The sequence below is a fragment of the Palaemon carinicauda genome, unplaced genomic scaffold, assembly GCF_036898095.1.
Source record: "Palaemon carinicauda isolate YSFRI2023 unplaced genomic scaffold, ASM3689809v2 scaffold599, whole genome shotgun sequence".
Lineage (NCBI taxonomy): Eukaryota > Metazoa > Arthropoda > Malacostraca > Decapoda > Palaemonidae > Palaemon > Palaemon carinicauda.
The window spans coordinates 27178-50542 of record NW_027171870.1 but is presented as its reverse complement, the minus strand read 5'-3'; the positions used below and the strand labels follow the sequence as shown (position 1 = coordinate 50542).

General features: G+C 45.0%; 1 protein-coding gene across 1 annotated transcript in view; it reads right to left on the bottom strand.

Annotated features, from left to right (window-relative positions):
• Positions 1 to 4334: 4334 nt before the first annotated feature.
• Positions 4335 to 23365, bottom strand: part of LOC137637237 (tRNA (guanine-N(7)-)-methyltransferase) — a 32154-nt gene continuing 13123 nt past the window's right edge. The window contains exons 4-6 of the mRNA XM_068369497.1: positions 5938 to 6051; positions 5340 to 5441; positions 4335 to 4485 (exon numbers count right to left, since the gene is read on the bottom strand). Coding sequence (XP_068225598.1) covers positions 4354 to 4485; positions 5340 to 5441; positions 5938 to 6051 — 348 coding nt within the window. The 3' untranslated portion in view covers positions 4335 to 4353. The remainder of the gene's footprint in view (positions 4486 to 5339; positions 5442 to 5937; positions 6052 to 23365) is intronic.

Below are 23365 nucleotides of genomic sequence, written 5' to 3'. Positions count from 1 at the left end.
GAGGAAGCGTTAACTGCGCATCCAGCATGTCGCGAAGGAGAGACAACTGCTTGTCTCCCTGACTGCATGCGTCCCGCATGCGTCCATCCTGCTGCATGCGTCCAGGTTGTTGTAAGCTTCCAGCGTGCTGCATACGTCCAGTATGCCATGAGGGAGCGTCCAGAACCTTGTCGCTTCCCGAAACGCGTCCCGATCGCTGCGAGGGAGCGTTGCTGAGCGCAGAAATAATTCACTATCCGATAACGCCTCGGTTAGCGGCAGCTCCTTTCCTTGGTCTGTTGATGTCCTTTGGTTCTTTACAAGATTACTCTGTTCATGAACTGTATGCGTCAAACAGAGACGTAATCGACCTCTTCAGCTCAGACAGATCTGACACTTGCGGCGCGTCCTGGGCACGTCCAGACTGCTGCGAAGGGGCGGCGCGATTCTTATTGCTAGCTGAACTGCACAACGATCGCTGCAAGGGGTCGTCAACAGTTGTCGGCTGACCACCAGGGGAAAGTCCTTGCGAAATATCCCAATCTGGGGGAGGAGGAGAAGCGTGCACAGAAGTAAAATGAGCACCCTCTTCCTCTGACAAACTATGCACCTTACGCGACTGTTTTGGCACTGGCACGTCGTCTTCTACCGAAAGAAAAACTTCCGGCTAGCTCCAGTTACTGCAGGACAGTTGCTGTAACCTAGCCGGAGACATACGTCTCTTAAGCGGCCTTGACAGAAGCGGTTGACGCCAACCACGTCGAGGTTTTGCGTCATCCGACGAGGGCGAACACTTTCTTACCTCGCCTTTCCTGTGGCGAGGGGGAGCGTCCTGGGAAGCGTCAACAGGATCGCTCGAGGGGACGCCCATTCGCTGATCAAGGTCTGACATGTCCTTTCGCCTTTCGACATTCCTTCTCCCAGGGGTTGGGGAGCATGGAAAAGGTCCCGGGCTGGGATTATGACGGACACGAACAGACGCACCCTCCACTTCACTATCACTATTCACAAATTTGCTTTGTAAGCCACGCACTGCACCCCCACATAACTTCTTTTTCCGAAGTCAGGGATTGAACCTGTGCACCTAAGGCTGAAATTGCAGCCAACACATCCTTTAAAGAGGGTTCACTTACCTCCGACACCCTAGCGGGGTCTGGAACTACTGCCTTAGGATCAGGAATAGGAATATTAGTGGGAAGCACATTAGAAGGAATATGGCTATCAGACGATCTATCGGAAAGAACACTGGTCGCTCTAGCTCTTCTAAGCCTATCCTTCTCTAGTCGCTTAACATAGCGATCAAACTCCTTCCACTCTCTATCAGATAAAGACCGACATTCAACACATCTGTTACTAAAAGTACATACCTGACCTCTGCAACCATTACATATTGTGTGAGGATCAACAGATGCCTTAGGCATACATGTCTTGCATCCTCTAACACACCTTCTTACAGAGTCAGCCATTTTGTAATCAGAAAAAAAGTCCAGGTCAAAAATCGAACAAAGTCTATTTAAATTGAGTGAAAAGTCAAAAGAATATTGAAAAATAAGCAACGAAAGCCATCAACAATAGTCAAACAAAAGGTACTTCACCAAATTGTAGATAAAATAATATCAGCGAAACGAATTTCTTAGGTGTTGACTCGATCAACGGCAGGGAATTTCTGAGGAATGTTGGGAACGGTTCCAGTTACCTATGAGAGATGGCGCTTATGTATGACCACCTACACTCCTGGCGGCGATTGCCGCGAAATTTGAATTTCTGCCGTGCTCGCGTCGAAACGCGGGATTTAAGCTATATATATGTATGTAGGTAGCAGCAGTAGGGGACTCAGCAGTATGAAGCTTCATCTGTGGTGGAAATGTGGGAGGTTGGGCTGTGGCACCCTAGCAGTACCAGCTGAACTCGGCTGAGTCCCTGGTTAGGCTGGAGGAACGTAGACAGTAGAGGTCCCCCTTTTTGTTTTGTTTCTTGTTGATGTCGGCTACCCCCCCAAAATTGGGGGAAGTGCCTTTGGTATATATATGTATGTATATGTATGTAACTACCAGGGAAGTTACATATTTAAAAAATGGAGTATGAAGATACAGGAACAAGACCAAAAATGCACATTCATAGTCAATGAACATAAAAATCATATATGAATAACCATACGTAACATATTATGCGGACAGTAAACAATAGGAGTGAAACATTTGAAAATTCTATAAAACCCAAGTTCATTTTCCAACTACTGCATTTCTTCAACTCTCAATTTTATTTTTTAACTTAAAGAGTAGCTTTATTTCTATCTAACCTAGAATAATAGAATAATCATCCTTGAATAAGAATCTTATAAGTTTTATTTTGTAGATATGTTAATTTTATCTTACTTGAATATATCTTATTTTGGATTATTGTACATTACTCAGTTTTGAGAGAGAGAATACTACAGCATAGTATAATGATTTACATTCATATAAATGTTGAATACAAAAACCTGCCTCTAATTCATTGCCTGTACTCTTATTAATTTTATATTATTCTTTTGTCAGTATGAGAGAGAGAGAGAGAGAGAGAGAGAGAGAGAGAGAGAGAGAGAGAGAGAGAGAGAGAGAGAGAGAGCTGGATGTGCTTGCCCATTATACAATGGCTGCTGTTGGCTAACCAGCGCCTTATTTTGAAGTTGGCGCTACTCTTCTTTTACATAGATACTCTACACAAGCCTATCCATAATTATAGGTCGTCAATAAATGGATTTTGACGTGAGGAAAATTCTATTTCTGGGTCGACGTGTGACACCCGGTGAAGAATACACCACGGAGTTACTCAAGAAAAATGCGATAAAGAGGGTTCGGTCACTGAAATTCCAAGGATGCCTCTTCATAGTTCCCAAGAAAGACTCTTCGGCGTTGAGAGTGGTCCTGGACTTGTCCAACCTGAATGCTTACATTCTTTGCGACAAGTTCCGGATGCTGACTGTCTCTCAGGTATGGCCTCGAGTCATGTCGTCATAATGGAAGTTCCCTTCAGCAGCTTCCTACTATTAAAATTCCCAATACGGTAATTACTGTGCAAAAGTTAAAGGAAAGCCATGCTCTATGGGGGCAGACTTGGACAATAAAGAAAGGAGAACGGAAATGGCTGAGGTGGATGTGCGGTGTCACAAAAATAGATAAGATCCCAAATAAATTAATCAGGGGAACAAACAAAGTATTAGGGGTTTCAATGACAGCTAAGGAAAGAAGACAAATAGTTTGGTTATGTTATGAGGTGAGAAGATAAACGTGTATGTAAGAGTATTATGAATATGGAGGTGGAGGGCATAAAGTTAATATGAGAAGGCTGACTAAAAACAGTGACCCCATATGCAAAAATTCAAAAAGTCCAATGACAGTCATGAGGAGAGTGGACACGTCCAATCTCTATTGAGCCAAAAAAAAAAGTGACGTCTCGCCGCTGTGAAAGTATATATAGGGGTGGCTGGGTACCCGCCAGCCACCCCCTGCCTACCCGCTAAATGGTTAGGGTGAAAGGAAAAATTGCGGCAGTAACTAAATGAACAAACACTAGTATGTTTGACTAGAGTTATGAATAAAGGAAGTTACTACAGCGAAGAATTATAAAATTATGATAAAATTAGAATGGGTTATTAAATTTTAACACTGGAAAGGTGACTGTGAAACAACATAGACACCGTGTTGTCAAGAAAGCCGGAGAAGGAAGAGTAATTACGGCGTACAAATCATTAATAGTGGATAACTAATCATAATGTAATTCCTGTTACTTGAGCATAAATGAAGTTTTCTCTTTTCACTTGGAGACAAATCAACACGTCTGGATGATACGGCAACAAAACGGAAGACTGCGGCTGGGTGCAAGTTGGTGTAAAGGTAGTATTGTCTAGCTGTAGTGATACTGTCGTTGACATATCACTGATAGCGAGACGATTTTAGCACAGGAGGTGATGTATCAATTTCAGTGCCAGAACTCTGGCAGTGTCCCTTATACACATCGAGTCCGCGCTTAGAGTAGGGGGGGTAATATTTATTTGGGAATCATGTTGTATTTGATTCCTTGCCCTAACCTTCATGAGGACAATCCTTGGAAACCACATAGCACATTAACACCAAAAATATGAAGTTATAATTTTTCTAATATCTTTACATGATAAAATATTACTGCACACTGGCATTACAGTGAATAGTAATACACAATTCTTTTTTTAGCAATAGTAATTAAGGAAAAATATATATTCTTTAGTTGGTTAATTACGGCAAAAAATAGATTTCCTATTTAAATGTGACTACTACTTTACATACAAACCTGGCCAATACATTTGAGATTAAATTGGTTGATGAATTACCTAAAAATATAGATTATTCCTCATCTTTATTTATTCAATGCATACAGTGGATCACCTATCCTTCTGAACACCGCCAAAAACTTCTCTCCGCTGTTCCGAGAAACCTTCTGACCCTCTTCCGAACTGTCGAACAAGTGCTTGACGACCTCGTCACCTGCCTGTCGAAGGAAATGGACACCCGTCATTTATTTGGAACCAGACCTCGGAAAGACAGACACACGCCAGCACAAGTTAATCATCTAATTTCTTGTTTCAGTTGTTGAAAGAGCAGATATGTTACCATTTTGAAAAGGGGGACCAAACACCTGAATACAGTACACTACTGTACAGTGATACCTCTGGATACGAAAGTTTCTGCTTACGAAAAATTCAGGATACGAAAAGCGATACAAAGATTTTTATGCCCCAGTATACGAAAAAATCTTCAGGATACAAAAAGCTTACGAGATCCCAACTCGTCGCCGAGAGTACAGTACCTTTTTTTCCAGGGTATCAACCCTTAATTTAGGTGTACAGGTAACAATACACCTTCACTGATCCAAATGCCTTACATACAGTACCGTAACTTTTATACAGTATTAAAGAAAATGGAGCGTTTTCTTAGGGCTTGGAGGGGATAACTAGGCTATAACTACATTATTGAATAATCTCATGGTGGTTTCTGGAATGGATTAGGCTGTTTTTAACGGTTGGGTTAATTATTGAATGATAGAAATGGCTGCATTGCATGTTTAATACTACAGTTTAGCGTGTTTATGAAAGAAAAGGTGACTTTTTGTAAGGCTTGGAACGGATTAGGCTATTTACATGAAAAACGCGACTCAGGATACGAAAAAATCAGGATACGAAACCGTATCCTGAACGGATTACTTTCGTATCCTGAGGCATCACTGTACTAACATTTTGTTGTTTATATAGTTGTACAGTACTTTACGTATATTGTTCCAGAGCTTCAACGTCTCATCAAACTCATAAACGAAGCAATAAAAATGAATCCTGGAATGATACATACCAGGTCCTCCTCTGTTTCTCGGATGAATAAGGGATGCTGCGTGAAGTGGTAAACCATCCATTCATGTAGGTCCTTTACATCCGTCACCGTGTACACTAGGCCCTGCCAAGAAAGTTGTGTGCTATTATTTGAAATCATAGAAAAAATAAACCATTATAAAAGTTTTGTAACATTTTAAAATTTCATGGCCTTGAAAAATGCTACTGAAGATAACCCTTTTACCCCCAGGCTATTTGGAACTTTCCAACCCTTAACCCCCAGGGGTTATTTTTTTTTTAAGCACATTTTGCAGTATATTTTTTTTAAATTGCTCTAACAACCTTAATCTTTGTCATAGAGAGGTCAGGTTGGTCTAATTCTCTTGGAAAATGCCTGAAGTTTCTCAAAAAATTATCAAAAATATGCAAAAAAAAATGTAAATAGCAGTTTTTTGCAATGACATACCGATACATTCATGGGGGTAAAGGGATGAGTTTTGTGAAACGTACCAGTACGTCCTTTGGGGGTAAATGGGATAATGAACATTTTGATAATATACAAGCTTATTCAAATATAGAATTGTTTACAGAATAAGGAACTGAACGTCCGGCAGAATTACCCCTTCTCGTAACACGTAGGCGTACTCAGCCAGGAGGGAGGAGTTGATGATACGCCACTTGTGCTTGGCCTTCTTGAAGTGGGGATCGGGGAAAAGGAAGAACATCTTGCTCAACTGAAAAAGAAGGAGGAATATCACGGGGATGGTATTTGAACTTTGATAAAAATACTGTACTACATACTCAAAAAAATTTAATTCTAGACTTCTTAAGCTACGTTGCTAATCTAAGCTAAAATATTAATGGAATTAATTCCAACAGAGACACGTGTGTAACCAAAGTCACTACAATCACCCATAATTTCATTATTTTCATCACCCTAATTATTATGACTTTAAACCAAATGAATTGAAAATAAAAGTATATGAAGCTATCCCCAAGAAATTTTGAATTTATATCATATAAATTTTTTCAAAGCCATAGTCATAAATGGCAGAGGCAAGGGAAAGTGACATTGCCATACCTAGCAGGACTATGCGCTAGAGACAGACCATATAAACATATGATCAGCGCCCAAGCCCCCTCTCCCCCCAAGCAAGGACCAAGCAATGGCTGCTGATGATTCGGCAGATAGATCTATTTGCTCGCCTAAACCCCCTGTATCCTTAGCTTACAAGGATGACAAGGATTGTGAGGTTGTTGACGCTACGAGAAACTATCAAGCTTTAGCAGGACTCGAATCCAAGTCCGGCAGAATGCTTGGCAAGGACATGTCCAACGGTTACTTTGTATTGGAGTATGGCAGAATGCCTGGCAGGGACATGTCCAACGGTTACTTTGTACTGGAGTTTAGGGCAGAATGCCTGGCAGGGACATGTCCAACGGTTACTTTGTACTGGAGTTTAGGGCAGAATGCCTGGCAGGGACATGTCCAACGGTTACTTTGTACTGGAGTTTAGGGCAGAATGCCTGGCAGGGACATGTCCAACGGTTACTTTGTACTGGAGTTTAGGGCAGAATGCCTGGCAGGGACATGTCCAACGGTTACTTTGTACTGGAGTTTAGGGCAGAATGCCTGGCAGGGACATGTCCAACGGTTACTTTGTACTGCAGTTTAGGGCAGAATGCCTGGCAGGGACATGTCCAATAGTTACTTTGTATTGGAGTTTACGCAGGAAGATGTATAGGATTGAGTCAAATAGAGGAAAACTATGAAGGGAAAACCTGATAATAATGTTCATGATGATTTTAAGGAACAAAATGAACTTTAAATTTCCTGAATGCTCATGAATACTGTGTAGTATTGAGCCTCATGATGGAGAAAGCCTGGCTATTAGAATTAACTGCCTGCCTAGAATTACGAACAGGAAAGAATTGCCTAGGGAGATCTGAATGTAAAGGATGGTCAGATTTATGAAAAATCTTATGCAACATGCATAATAAACATTATAGTTATTTACTACTCACTGGCAACTTATGATAATAATAAGACATAGTACAGCAAACAAGAGGGTTATGCGTAAATAAAGGAAAAGAAGACAGGGACTACTGTACTCAGAACTAAATAATATTGCAAATATTGAAGGGCATCACATACTGGAACAGAGGAACAAAGCAAATAACCGCAAAAAATGACTGATAAACTAGCATAATGTTTATGTGATGATGAGCCCATATTTTACTAGATAGCATTTTCAGAGATCTTATATATTGCAGTGTTTTTTTCTACGGCAAACTCTCGTAACTGAACAAAGTTTGACAATCAAATAAATAAATTATGTTTTGAAGAATTTTCTCTGACTCTCATTGGAGCATTGTTCATCATATTACAACTGCACTACTACTAGAGAGTTATTGGGTCCTTGACTGGCCACACAGTATTACTTGACTGGCCACACAGTATTACATTGGTCCCCATCTCTGGTTATGGCTCATTATTTCTTTGCCTTCCCCTAGAAGAGCAAAAGTCTCTCCTCTATTCTTACCACGAGGGAAGTAGCCACTGAACAATTACATTGCAGTTGTTAACCCCTTGAGCAAAGAAGTATTGTTTGGTAATCTCAGTGTTGTAAGATGTGAGGACAGAAGAGAACGTGTGAAGATTAGGTGCGAGTATTCGGTGTATGTGTAGGCAAAGAAAAAATAAGCCGTAACCAGAGAGAGGGATCCAATGTAGTACTGTCTGGCCAGTCAAAGGATCCAATAACTCCCTAGTGGTAGTATCTCAACGGGTGGCTGGTGCCCTTGCCAACCTACTAAATTTGGGTTAACTACCTCTGTGACAAAACAAAAATAACTGCACAGCAATTTTTGTACTCTGATAAAGACTAAGCATGAAGGTGACTGCAAGCAGAGGAGGACTTATGAAAAATGTTATTTTTATTAATAAAATAAATTTTTGAATATACTTACCCGGTGATTACATAAGCTGCAACTCTGTTGCTCGACAGAAAACTCTACGTTCAAAATACGCCAGCGATCGCTATGCAGGTAGGGGGTGTACATCAACAGCGCCATCTGTCGAGCAGGTACTCAGTACTCAATGTAAACACAGAACCAATTTTCTCCTCGGTCCACTGGGTCTCCATTGGGGAGGAAGGGAGGGTCCTTTAATATATAATCACCGGGTAAGTATATTCAAAAATTTATTTTATTAATAAAAATACCATTTTTCAATATTAAACTTAGCCGGTGATTATATAAGCTGATTCACACCCAGGGGGGTGGGTAGAGACCAGCATTACTTGTTTACATTATTATGAGCTAAGTATTTTGTATTTCATTTTAGCAGTTATTCAAAATAACAAACATAAAATAAATAAGTACCTGGTAAGGAAGTCGACTTGAACAATTACTCTGCCTTTTTAAGTACATCTTCCTTACGGAGCCTCGTGATCCTCTTAGGATGCTGAGCGACCCCTAGGATCTGAAGTATCAAGGGTTGCAACCCATACAACAGGACCTCATCAAAACCTCTAATCTAGGCGCTTCTCAAGAAATGACTTTGACCACCCGCCAAATCAAGTAGGATGCGAAAGGCTTCTTAGCCTTCCGGACAACCCAAAAAACAATAATAAAACATTTCAAGAGAAAGATTAAAAAGGTTATGGAATTAGGGAATTGTAGTGGTTGAGCCCTCACCCACTACTGCACTCGTTGCTACGAATGGTCCCAGAGTGTAGCAGTTCTCGTAAAGAGACTGGACATTCTTAAGATAAAAAAACGCGAATACTGACTTGCTTTTCCAATAGGTTGCGTCGATTATACTTTGCAGAGATCTATTTTGTTTAAAGGCCACGGAAGTTGCGACAGCTCTAACTTCGTGTGTCCTTACCTTCAGCAAAGCTTGGTCTTCCTCATTCAGATGGGAATGAGCTTCTCGTATTAACAGTCTGATAAAATAGGATAAAGCATTCTTTGACATAGGCAAAGATGGTTTCTTAACTGAACACCATAAAGCTTCAGACGGGCCTCGTAAAGTTTTAGTTCGTTTTAAATAGAACTTAAGAGCTCTTACAGGACATAAGACTCTTTCTAGTTCATTTCTAACCATACGATAAGTTTGGAATATCGAACGATATTGGCCAAGGCCGAGAAGGCAGCTCGTTTTTGGCTAGAAAACCAAGTTGTAGAACATGTAGCCGTTTCGGATGAGAATCCAATGTTCTTGCTGAAGGCATGAATCTCACTGACTCTTTTAGCTGTGGCTAAGCATACCAGGAAAAGAGTCTTTAAGGTGAGATCTTTCAGGGAGGCTGATTGTAGCGGTTCGAACCTGTCTGACATAAGGAATCTTAGTACCACGTCTAAATTCCAACCAGGTGTAACCAAACGACGCTCCTTCGTGGTCTCAAAAGACTTGAAGAGGTCCTGTAGATCTTTATTGTTGGAAAGATCTAAGCCTCTGTGACGGAAGACTGATGCCAACATGCTTCTGTAACCCTTGATAGTGGGAGCTGAAAGAGATCGTTCTTTCCTCAGATATAAGAGGAAGTCAGCTATTTGAGTTACAGAGGTACTGGTCGAGGATACGGATACTGACTTGCACCAGTTCGGAAGATTTCCCACTTCGATTGGTAGACTCTAAGGGTGGATGTTCTCCTTGCTCTAGCAATCGCTCTGGCTGCCTCCTTCGAAAAGCCTCTAGCTCTCGAGAGTCTTTCGATAGTCTGAAGGCAGTCAGACGAAGAGCGTGGAGGCCTTGGTGTACCTTCTTTACGCGTGGCTGACGTAGAAGGTCCACCCTTAGGGGAAGTGTTCTGGGAACGTCTACTAGCCATCGAAGTACCTTGGTGAACCATTCTCTCGCGGGCCAGAGGGAAGCAACTAACGTCAACCTTGTCCCTTCGTGAGAGGCGAACTTCTGCAGTACCTTGTTGACAATCTTGAACGGAGGGAATGCATATAGATCTAGATGTGACCAATCTAGTAGAAAGGCATCTATATGAACTGCTGCTGGGTCCGGGATTGGTGAGCAAAATATTGGGAGCCTCTTGGTCATCGAGGTTGCGAAGAGATCTATGGTTGGCTGGCCCCAGGTGGCCCAAAGTCTCTTGCATACATCCTTGTGGAGGGTCCATTCTGTTGGAATTATTTGTCCCTTCCGACTGAGACAATCTGCCATGATATTCAAGTTGCCTTGGATGAACCTCGTTACTAGTGATATGTCTAGACCTTTTGACCAGGTGAGGAGGTCCCTTGCGATCTCGTACAATGTCAGAGAGTAGGTCCCTCCTTGCTTGGAGATGTACGCCAAAGCCGTGGTGTTGTCCGAGTTCACCTCCACCACTTTGCCTTGAAGGAGAGACCTGAAGCTTTTCCAGGTCAGATGTACTGCCAGTAGCTCCTTGCAGTTGAAATGCATTGTCCTTTGACTCGAGTTCCATAATCCCGAGCATTCCCGACCGTCTAATGTCGCACCCCAGCCTACGTCCGATGCGTCCGAGAAGAGAACGTGGTTGGGAGTCTGAACAGTCAGGGGAAGACCCTCTCTAAGGTTGATATAGTCCTTTCACCAAGTCAGACAAGACTTTATCTTTCCGGAAACCGGGATCGAGACCGCTTCTAGCGTCTTGTCCTTTTTCCAGTGAAAAGCTAGATGGTATAGAAGAGGACGGAGGTGTAGTCTTCCTAGTGACACAAATTGATCCACGGATGACAGTGTCCCTACCAGACTCATCCACAGCCTGACTGGGCAGCGTTCCTTCTTCAGCATCTTCTGGATGGATAGCAGGGCTGGGGGCTGATCGTCTTGTTCAGCAACGTCCTCATCAGAGGGATCCTCATCCGAAACTGATGAGGAAACGGCAACGGAGTGGGCAACGTCTGACTCGCTGAATCCGGTCGCACTGGTGGATGCGTGACGGAGCCGGACGCAATATCATGGAACTGCTGCACAGTCTGTGAACTGTCAACAACCATGGGTGCGCGAGGAAGTACAGCGTCAACCCGAAACTGTCTAGACTGTCTGGGTTGTGCAGTCAACACCCTACCGGGTTGCTGAGGTTGACGCACTGCGTCACAACAAGTCACCTCTGCTGGTTGTTGAACGTCCTGAACGTCAACAACCACCTCCGAGCGTCGCTTAACGTCAACGTGCGACTGGCAACCCACACTGGGTCGCATCGGTGGAGGAACCACCTCAACTGGCAGACGCGAGTAGGTTACCTCAGCGTCAACAGGGCGCACAACCGACCGGTTGGAAGGTTGTTGGCCAGAAGGAGGAACCACCTCAACTGGCAGACGCGAGTAGGTTACCTCAGCGTCAACAGGGCGCACAACCGACCGGTTGGAAGGTTGTTGGCCAGAAGGAGGAACCACCTCCACTGGCAGACGCGAGTAGGTTACCTCAGCGTCAACAGGGCGCACAACCAACCTGTTGGAAGGTTGTTGGCCAGAAGGAGGAACCACCTCCACTGGCAGACGCGAGTAGGTTACCTCAGCGTCAACAGGGCGCACAACCGACCGGTTGGAAGGTTGTTGGCCAGAAGGTTCTTCTCCGCATTTAAGTCCTCTATCAAGGACGCAAGCTTGGACTGCATGTCTTGCAGCAAAGCCCATTTAGGGTCTACGGGAGCAGGTGTGGCAACAGACAGGGTTAGCGACTGAGGCGGAACCATTTACCATCCCTGAAAGCCTTCTTATGTGTGACATAATAGTACAGCAAAACTTCAAAGGCTCGACAAAAGTTGAGAAGTTGACCTGTAAACAACTTGGAGCGTCTCCTGGCTAGGCGCCAGGGCGAGTCTACCAGAATTGAGAAGTCTATCTGGGCAGAGGCATGAACTCCCAAGCCGAGAACTTCTCTCGTGTCCTATCAGACTCTCGCTCTATAAGCCAGTTTAAAAGAAGGGAAATCAAAGGCTGTATCCCTAAAACTCCTCCTGGTGCAAAAACCAGTCGCCTAGCCAACGTAACGCTCTCTAGGAGAGCGAGAGAGCACTAGCTTAAAAACAACGGCTTCGAAGTAGCTAGGCCTAGTGTAAGTTCTGACGTTTAGGCGAACGAGGAGCAGCAGTTACAAGATCCGGACGAAGATCCTTAAAAAATCATCATGATTTAATTAAAGTCCATAGGAGGCTAAGCAGCTTAAGGCTCCTCTCCAAATGACAGAGTCCTCAAGGGAATATCAGTAGGAGGGAGAACAGCAACTTCCTCATCTACAGGAACCTTGTCCGATAAAAGCTAGGTTACCTCAGTGAGTCTCTCACTGGTGCATTAGTAGCAGACCAGAAGGCAACGTCATGTAACTGCTTGACAGTCTGTGAACTGTCAACAACTGAACTGTCAACCACAACAGGTGCGTGAGGACATACAGTGTCCACTCGAGACTGCTTTGACTGTCTAGACTGAGCAGTCAAAAAAACTCTAGAATGCGGAGGTTGACGCACCGCGTCAAAACAAAACAACTTAGACTGTTGTTGTACCTCTCGAACGTCAACGGAAGGTTCCGTGCGTTACTGAACGTCAACATGCGGCTGGCAGGGTACACTGGAACGCATGGGTGGCGGGACTCTCTCAGCTGGAGTGCGGCAGAAGGTCGCCTCAGCATCCACAGGACGCACAACCGTGGTTGGTTGTAGGCTAGAGGTTGGTGCAGTGTCAACCTTCTCCGCACGAAAGTCCCGCATCAATGACGTTAACTGAGACTGCATGGTCTGCAGCAAAGACCACTTAGGGTCTACAGGAGCAGGTGCGGCAACAGACGGTGTAACTGCCTGATGCGGTACCGCTTTGCCTCTCTTAGGAGGTGAGCAGTCGTCGGAAGACTGCAGCGAGTCCGAACTGACCCAGTGGCTACAACTGGGCCGTTGGACTTGCGCGGAAGGGACCGACTTGCGCTTAATAAGCCGCGAGACCTTGGTCCATGGTTTCTTACGAGAAACCTCTTCCGCAGACAAGAAATAAATGGGCTCTCTCGTCTTTGTGTGGGTGGGGCGATCTTGGGTAGATACGCCCGAAACCACGGAGGGAAAAAACGTTTGTTCGTTGATCAAGGCCTCTCGAACCCATAAGTCGTTCGACATTACTTCTCCCCTGGGCTTGGGAGCTTGCAAGAGGTCCCGGACTAGGTGAACGACAGGCACGAACAGACGAACCCTCGGACGCAACACTGTAACACTTTGCGTATATCACTTTATCGATTTTCTGTTTTGCACTTATTTCACTGAAATCGAAACTTTTAATGATTTCTACCTGAAACACGCAATTCTACCCTTCATTAAAAGGTAGTAATTGCGAAATCAGTCGTATAATGCAGCTCATTAATACTAGCAAAAAAACAGAAAACATATATAAAGATAAAAAATTCAGTGGCTGGGAAAGAGACTAAACACTAGTTCAAATAAACTACGTTTACAATCTCTCACCGCACATAGCCTGGGGACAAGAATAAAACCCTAGAAACGTTTTACCTTCTTCCCCGTACAGCGACTAGGGACGAGAGTAACACGAGAACAACGTTACCCGCTTGAACGGAACGTTTTCTCTCCTCTCTCTCCCTCCGTCTCTATCTCTCTCTCTCTTTCTCTCTTGATTTCGCACCTAAGAGAAGAGCCCAATTATATATCGTCAAAAAAAACATGTTATTTGACTAAAGGAAAAAACTGAAAGGTTTTCCAAATAAAAAGTTCCTTTAATTTAGAATTTAAAACATTTAAGCTAAGAAAGAAAGAACAAAACGTCAGAATCGATTTACTCTTACTGCAAAGTGAAACCGTGATACACTCTCTCTCTATCGTAACGATAGAGCGCATGTTGAACGTCCTGAACGTCAACAACTGCGTAGTCTAAAAAACTAAACGTAGTTCATCTTTGAAAACAGTACGAAGACTATCAAAGAAATTCTTTCATAAAACATCAAATTTAAAAAGTTTTAAATTCTTTAAAGGCTAAATACGATATAACGGGCTCAACGTTGATTAACTTCGGTTCCAAGTTAGGACCGCCTACTATCAGGAAAGGTCGCATATAAACAAAACATAAAAATTTATTTTTATATGTTTATAATAAATGGAAAGTTAATCGAAGAGGCCTAATAAAGGCGGAGAGATATAAAATATATAGATCTATAACGTGTTAAGCAAAATTACTAAAAACCTAAACACACTTCCGTCTAAGGGAAGGGTCGGCCATTTAAAAGTGAAAGAGAGTCCATACTCTCTTTGTCACCATAATGAAATCTATCCAAAACGAGTTCAAGTTTTTAGATGAAGATAAAACACCTGCATAGCGAAAGCTCAAAACTAGAATAGTGTACTTCATCAAATAGTTGTGAAAACAAATCCAGTTAGTAACAGCGAATTAGTAGGTCTTGCCGGTAGCCCGACAGAGAGAAAATTGGTTCTGTGTTTACATTGAGTACTAAGTACCTGCTCGACAGATGGCGCTGTTGATGTACACCCCCTACCTGCATAGCGATCGCTGGCGTATTTTGAACGTAGAGTTTTCTGTCGAGCAACAGAGTTGCAGCTTATATAATCACCGGCTAAGTTTAATATTGAAAAATGACAAATTCGGAGATAATTTGTATTTTTCCTAACCATACAAACCTTAGCTATTTACATTGGGTTTACTTTCGGCGTAGCTGAAATTGACGAGCCAATAGATTTTAACAAGGCTTAACTACCCCCGCGCTAGTTAGCGGGGGTAGGGGAAGGGGTAGCTTGCTACCCCTCTCCCCCCACAAACCGGTGATTTGCTTCACTTCACTTAGAGGTAGGACTTGACTTGGGGGACAGGGCTGGCGGGCAAATATGTGTAAATAGCTAAGGTTTGTATGATTAGGAAAAATACAAATTATCTCCGAATTTGTCATTTGTTCCGTAACCGAAATACAAACCACGCTATTTACATTGGGTGACTTACCCCTTAGGAAGGGTGGAAAGTCCCAGCCTTACTGGCTTTGGCTTTGCCCAGGGACTCAAAATCCGAGTGTGTAGCACTCGAGAAAAGGAGTCCCTGCATCTCGCAAATCCCTTGCTCTGCAAGGAACGTGCGGCCTACGTAAGCTTGTGTGTGAAGGAATGAAGTGTGACTCGTCATAGGAAGTTGACCTGGAATCCTTTAGATCAGTGGTTCCCAAACTGGGGGGCGCGCCCCACTAGGGGGGGCGTGAGGACGATACAAGGGGGGCGTGAAGTCATCTGCTCGAAATTACTTCAATCCTAGAATTCCTGATCTTGTGAGGAAGAAGCAGCAGCATCCATCTCACTAAATTTGACCAGAAATTGTGCCTTAGTCTCATAAGTATTTCCAAATATTATATGCCATGTTTTCAAATTATCTATTCTTAAAATTGCAACTCAATTTTGCCAATTTGCTAATGTTCAAACTTTTTTTCGCTCACTTTGAACCAAATATTTCGTTTTTAGTTACTAGAATGTACTATTATTTGTTTGAGTGGCTTTCATTATTAAATTGTAATACAAACAGAAATCTGTTTTCCTGTACAATGCTAAGAAATAAATGTAAGAATCATTTCATATAAAAAAAGAGAGGAGGGGGGCGTACGAGTCTACTGGATGCAAAAAGGGGGTGTCAGGTAAGATAGTTTGGGAACCACTGCTTTAGATGGAATTTTAGGATAGGACGTTCCCAATACCACCTCGTCAGGGTATGGGGGACGCGACAGTATTATCTTAATATGATATTTTGATTATAAAATAAATTTTTGAATATACTTGCCCGGTGAATATATAATAGCTGACGTCTCGGACGGCTCGACAGAAAAACACAAAAACTCGCGAGCGATCGCCATGAAGGTTGCGGGTGTGCCCACCAGCGCCAACTATCGGCCAGATACCGCATATACATGTAAACAGCTCCAGTTCTTCTCATCCCGCTGGGTCTCTATCGGGGAGGAAGGGGGGGCCTTTAATTTATATATTCACCGGGTAAGTATATTCAAAAATTGATTTTATAATCAAAATATCATTTTTAAATATTAAACTTAGCCGGTGAATATATAATAGCTGATTCACACCCATGGTGGTGGGTAGAGACCAGTATTAATACAGTTTACGGCGTATATGCTTAGAGTTTTTGACAGTTATATCATAACAAAACCCAAATAAACATAGGTACCTGGTAAGGAAGCTGACTTTGACGATTACTCTGCCTTGTTAGTCTGCTTTCCTCACGAAGCCCAGCCATCCTCTTAGGATGCTGAAAGACTCCCAGGAGCTGAAGTATCAAGGGCGGCAACCCATACAACAGGACCTCATCAAACCCCTAATCTGGGCGCTCTCAAGAAATGACATTTGACCACCCGCCAAATCAACCAGGATGCGAAAGGCTTCTTAGCCTTCCGTACAACCCAAAAACAAGATTAAAAACATTTCAAGAGACAGATTAAAAGGATATTGGAATTAAGGGAATGTAGTGGTAGAACCCTCACCCACTACTGCACTCGCTGCAACGAATGGACCCAGTGTGTAGCAGTCCTCATAAAGAGTCTGGACATCTTTTAAGTAAAATGACGCGAATACCGACTTGCTTCTCCAAAAGGTCGCGTCCATAATACTTCGCAGAGATCTATTTTGCTTAAAGGCCACGGAAGTTGCTATAGCTCTTACTTCGTGTGTCTTAACCTTAACCAAGCAACGGTCTTTTTCACTCAAGTGAGAATGAGCCTCTCGGATTAAAAATCTAATAAAATATGACAAAGCATTCTTTGACATAGGTAATGATGGCTTCTTAACTGAGCACCATAAGGCCTCAGATCCACCTCGTAAGGACTTAGTACGAGCTAAGTAGAACTTAAGAGCTCTAACTGGACACAGTACTCTTTCAAGTTCGTTGCCTACGATCTCTGACAGGCAAGGTATATCAAATGACTTAGGCCAAGGACGAGAAGGCAGTTCATTTTTGGCCAGGAAACCAAGCTGAAGTGAACATGTGGCTTTATCTGTGGAAAAGCCGATGTTCTTACTGAAGGCATGAATCTCACTGACCCTTTTAGCCGAAGCCAAGCACACTAAGAAAAGTGTCTTGAGGGTGAGATCCTTCAGGGAGGCTGAATGTAATGGCTCAAACCTGTCTGACATGAGGAACCTTAGGACCACGTCTAAGTTCCATCCAGGAGTTGCCATACGACGTTCCTTAGAGGTCTCGAAAGACTTAAGGAGATCTTGGAGATCTTTATTATTGGAAAGATCTAAGCCTCTATGTCGAAAGACCGAAGCCAACATGCTCCTGTAGCCCTTAATAGTGGGTGCTGAGAGGGAGCGAACATTTCTCAGATGTAAGAGAAAGTCTGCGATTTGGGCTACAGAGGTACTGGAAGAGGAAACAGATGCTGACTTGCACCAGTCTCGAAAGACTTCCCACTTCGACTGGTATACTTTGATGGTAGAAGCTCTCCTAGCTCTCGCAATCGCTCTGGCTGCCTCCTTCGAAAAGCCTCGAGCTCTTGAGAGTCTTTCGATAGTCTGAAGGCAGTCAGACGAAGCGCGGGGAGGCTTTGATGAAGATCCTTTACGTGGGGCTGCCGTAAGAGATCTATCCTTAAAGGAAGACTCCTTGGAATGTCTACCAGCCATTGAAGTACCTCTGTGAACCACTCTCTCGCGGGCCAGAGGGGAGCAACCAATGTCAACCTTGTCCCTTCATGAGAGGCGAACTTCTGCAGTACCTTGTTGACTATCTTGAATGGTGGGAATGCATACAAGTCCAGGTGAGACCAGTCCAGTAGAAACGCGTCTATGTGGATCGCCTCTGGATCTGGGACTGGCGAGCAATAGATTGGGAGCCTTTTGGTCAACGAGGTGGCAAAGAGGTCTATGGTGGGTTGACCCCAAGTCGCCCAAAGACTCTTGCACACGTCCTTGTGGAGGGTCCATTCCGTGGGGATCACCTGACCTCTCCGACTGAGACAGTCTGCCAAGATGTTCAAGTCGCCCTGGATGAATCTTGTCAACAGGGAGATGCCTCGACTTTTTGACCATATGAGGAGGTCCCTTGCGATCACGTACAGCGTGTGGGAGTGAGTGCCTCCTTGCTTGGAGATGTACGCCAAAGCTGTGGTGTTGTCTGAATTGACCTCTACCACTTTGTTTCGAAGAATGCTCTCGAAATTCATCAAGGCCAAGTGGACTGCTAATAGCTCCTTGCCGTTGATGTGCATGCTCTTCTGAACTGAGGTCCAAAGACCCGAGCATTCCCGACCGTCCAGAGTCGCACCCCAACCCAAATCCGACGCGTCTGAGAACAACACGTGGTTTGGGTTCTTGACTGCTAGGGACAGACCCTCTCTCAGACTTATGTTGCTGTCCCACCAGTTCAGGCATGCTTTTACTGGCTCGGAGACCGGGATTGATACAGCCTCTAAAGTCTTGCTCTTGTTCCAGTGAGAGTCTAGATGGAACTGGAGAGGGCGAAGGTGAAGTCTCCCTAGCGAGACAAACTGCTCCAGGAATGACAGAGTCCCTACGAGACTCATCCAACTTCTTACTGAACAACGTTCTCTTTTCAGCATGAGTCGGACTTTGAGCAGGGCTTGTTCTATTCGGGTGGCAGACGGAAAAGCCCGAAAAACTAGACTGCGAATCTCCATCCCCAAATAGAGAATCGTCTGGGATGGAATCAGTTGAGACTTTTCTAAGTTGACCAAAAGTCCCAACTCCTTTGCCAGACCCAACGTCCAGTGTAGATCCTGCAGACAGCGATGACTGGACGAAGCTCTGAGAAGCCAGTCGTCCAAGTACAGGGAGGCTCGAATTCCCGATAAATGAAGGAATTTTGCCACATTCCTCATGAGCCTCGTAAACACGAGAGGAGCAGGACTGAGGCCGAAGCACAGTGCTCGAAACTGGTACACCACATTCCTGTAAACAAACCTCAGAAACGGTAGGGAATCCGGGTGTATAGGAATGTGGAAGTACGCATCTCGCAGGTCGAGAGAGACCATCCAGTCTCCCTCTCTGACCGCTGCTAAGACGGACTTCGTGGTCTCCATCGTAAATTTTGTTTTCGTAACAAAAACGTTGAGCGCACTGACGTCTAGCACTGGCCTCCAACCTCCTGTATGCTTTGGGACTAGGAAGAGACGGTTGTAAAACCCCGGTGATTGAAGGTCCGAGACTTTCACCACCGCTCCCTTCTCTAGCAACAGAGACACTTCGTGATGTAGAGCTTGTCTCTTTGACTCCTCTCGATACCTGGGAGAGAGGTCTATGGGAACTGTTACTAGAGGAGGTCTGCGTACAAAAGGTATTTTGTACCCCTCCTTGAGCAACAGAACAGACTCTTGGTCTGCACCCCTCTTCTCCCAGGCCTGCCAGAAGTTGTTCAGTCTGGCCCCTACCGCTGTCTGAGGACGTGGGCAGTCAGACTCTGCCACGGGAGGACTTGGCTCCTCTCCTCTTACCTCTCTTTCCCTCGGCACGAGAGCCTCCCCTGCTGGGAGCTCTGCCACGAAAGGGCGGGATAAACCTAGACGCAGGAGTCTCGATTCTGGGTCTCACAACAAAGGATGAAGAAGGAGCTCCCTTGCGAGCAGAAGAAGCCATCAGATCATGTGTGTCCTTCTGCACAAGCGAAGCAGCAATGTCCTTAATCAGCTGTTGTGGAAACAAGGCAGCCGATAAGGGAGCAAAGAGCAGTTCCGATCTTTGACAGGGAGTAACTCCTGCTGAAAGGAAAGAGCAAAGGGTTTCTCTCTTCTTCAAGACTCCCGATGTAAAGGTGGAGGCGAGCTCATTGGAGCCATCGCGGATGGCTTTGTCCATACAAGACATAATAAGCAAGGATACATCTTGGTCAGCAGACGAGATCTTCCTACTTAATGCTCCTAGAGACCAATCTAGAAAGTTAAAAACTTCAAAGGCCCTGTATACGCCTTTAAGGAGATGGTCAAGGTCCGAGGAGGACCAACAAATTTTCGAGCGTCTCATGGCCAGGCGACGGGGAGAGTCTACGAGGCTTGAGAAGTCACCCTGGGCAGAGGCAGGGACTCCCAAGTTGAGAACTTCTCCCATGTCATACCAGACGCTCGATCTAGAAGCTAGCTTAAAAGGTGGGAAGGCAAAGGCCGTCTCCCCCAAACTCCTCCTGGTAACCAACCAGTCGCCTAGAAGACGTAAAGCCCTCTTAGAAGAGCGAGAAAGCACTAGCTTAGTAAAGGCAGGCTTGGTAGCAGCTAAGCCTAGCGCAAACTCAGACGGAGGCGAACGAGGAGCAACAGCCTTAGGTTCTTCTACATCTGATAAAACGTCCAAAGGATTATCATTAGGAGGAGGATCAGCAACGTCCTCATCTGAAGGAACCTCGTCCGACAGCTGATGAGTCTCAAGCAAGGGAGAGACCTGCCTTGGTGGCAATGCTTGATAAGCAGAGTCCACACGCAAAGGAGCATCAGTAGCAGTCCAGGACGCTACGTCATGTAACTGCTTAACGGACTGACTAGCAACAACAACAGGAGCGGGAGGACGCTCGACGTCAAGTCGAGACTGCCTTGACTGCCTAGATTGAGCAGTTAAAACAACTCTTGACTGCGGTGCTTGACGCTCAACGTCAAAACAAGTCAACTTAGCTGGTTGGCGAACGTCCTGAACGTCAACACGAGCATGCGGCAGCGGCTGAACGTCCACAAGCGGCTGAAAGTCAACACGGGACTGCATCGAGTGAGGCTCCAAGTCACGTGACTGACGTGACTTTGTAACGTCAACGTCAACAGGACGAGCAAAGGCTCGTTTGGGCGGCTGATGGCCAGGATCTCGATCAGCGTAACGGCGAGGATCATCGTGAACCTGCTCAACAGTATACTCCTCCATAAGGGAGGCAAGCTTATTCTGCAAATCCTGCAGGACAACCCATTTAGGATCAACGGGAGTCGGTACGGGTCGAGACGATGGTAACGTCTGTGACTGCAAAACATTGCCTAAACTAAGACTCTCAGAGCCCGTGTTACGCTTTTGTTTAGGCGGCGAGCAATCTTCCGATGACTGCACAGGGTCAGAGCTGTCACAATGGCTACAGCCAGGACGCTGGACCTGTCCTGAAGGGACTGACTTCCGCTTTAAGGGTCTCGAAACCTTGCTCCACAGTTTCTTACGCGAGAAGCCTTCGGATGACGAGGAGAAAACCGCCTCGCTCGTCTTATGGTAGGGGCGGTCTTGACGAGACACGCCCGAAACCATAGAGGGAACGTCTGTTCGTTGGTTAAAGCCTCTCGTCCCCATAAGTCCTACGACATTACTTCTCCCTGGTGCATGGGAGCTTGCAAGAGGTCTCGGACTAGGCGAACGACAAGCACGAACAGACGAACCCTCGGTCGCAACACTGATAACACTTTGCGCACTAATCACTTTATCCCCACGATTTTCTAATGTGGCACTCTGACACTTTAACACTTTTACATCCGCCATGAGTTGATTACGGTCCGTAGCCAAAGATTCAATTCTCTCGCCCAACGCTTGAATGGCACGCAACATATCCCGCATTGATGGTTCATGAGTGCTAGTAGAAGGTTCAGGCACAACTACTACTGGGGAAGGATTAGGTTCAGGGGCATGGGAGGAGGAAAATTCTAATGATCTAGAGGAACTTCTCCTCACCCTATCTCTCTCTAGCTTACGAGAATACTTATCGAACTCTAGCCAGTCGAATTCCAAAAGTACCACGCACTCATCACACCGATCTCCTAATTGACAGGTTTTACCCCGCCAATTAGAACACACGGTATGTGGGTCGAGAGAGGCCTTTGAAAGACGTTTGTTACAATCCCTAGCATTACATGTACGAAATTTAGGAATTGGAGAAGGGTCAGCCATTTTGAAAAGTCAAAGAAAATCCAAAAACAATCCAAAGTCATCAACAATAAAATCTATCCAAAAAAGAGTTCAAGAGTTTTAATTGAAGATAAAAACACCTGCACTGCGAAAGCTCAAAACCAAAAAGAAGTACTTCACCAAGAATGACGAAAAACTCCAGGTCAACAGCGAGTAATGGAATCAACTTGTCGACAAGACCGACAGAGAAGAACTGGAGCTGTTTACATGTATATGCAGTATCTGGCCGATAGTTGGCGCTGGTGGGCACACCCGCAACCTTCATGGCGATCGCTCGCGAGTTTTTGTGTTTTTATGTCGAGCCGTCCGAGACGTCAGCTATTATATATTCACCGGCTAAGTTTAATATTTAAAAACTAGGAACACAAGGAAGCATGGTTTACCTGCAGTGGTTTGAGGTCAGCTGTGCAGAGAATTCAGGATGCTGCTTTCCCCAAAAGAGGGGAGGATGAAGAAAAGAGTAAGGGCCAGGCATACTTTTTCATTCACGCAGACTAAAACCGGGTAACATTGCCCTCAACCTTCTGCTACTTGTCCATTAAGGAGCCTGAGGTTTAGACCAGCTGTTGTGCAGCCACCACAGAGCCGATAGTGAACGTATCGAGCCTTCTGTGGGTCACGTCCTGCAGGTAGTGGGCTGTGAAGGTCGTTTGACGCTTCCAGACCCCAGCTTGTAGAACCTGCGTCACCGAGTAGTTTCTCTTGACTGCCAGGGACGTAGCAATGCCTCTGACATCGTGTGCTCTAGGGCGACATGACGGAGGAGGGTCTGGATTCAGGGAATGGTGGATGACCCTACGAATCCATGCTGAGATGGTGTTCTTAGTGACCCTCCTCTTCGTCCTTCCTGTGCTCACAAACAATGCTCGCACTCGAGGACGGGCTGCAGCTGTTCTCTTAAGATAGAGCCTCAGACTCCTTACTGGGCACAGTAGGAGATGGTCTGGATCATCTGTTACAGAACGGAGACTCGAAATCCGGAAGGAGTCGAACCGTGGGTCTGGAATCCCAGGATTTTGAGTCTTAGCCACGAACTCAGGGACGAACCCGAACGTTACCTTCCCCCATCCCCTTGAATGGGCGACGTCGTACGAGAGACCATGAAGTTCGCTGACTCGCTTGGCCGAGGGCAATGCGAGTAGGAACACCGTTTTCCAAGTCAGGTGACGATCAGAAGCCTGGCGTAATGGTTCGAACAGAG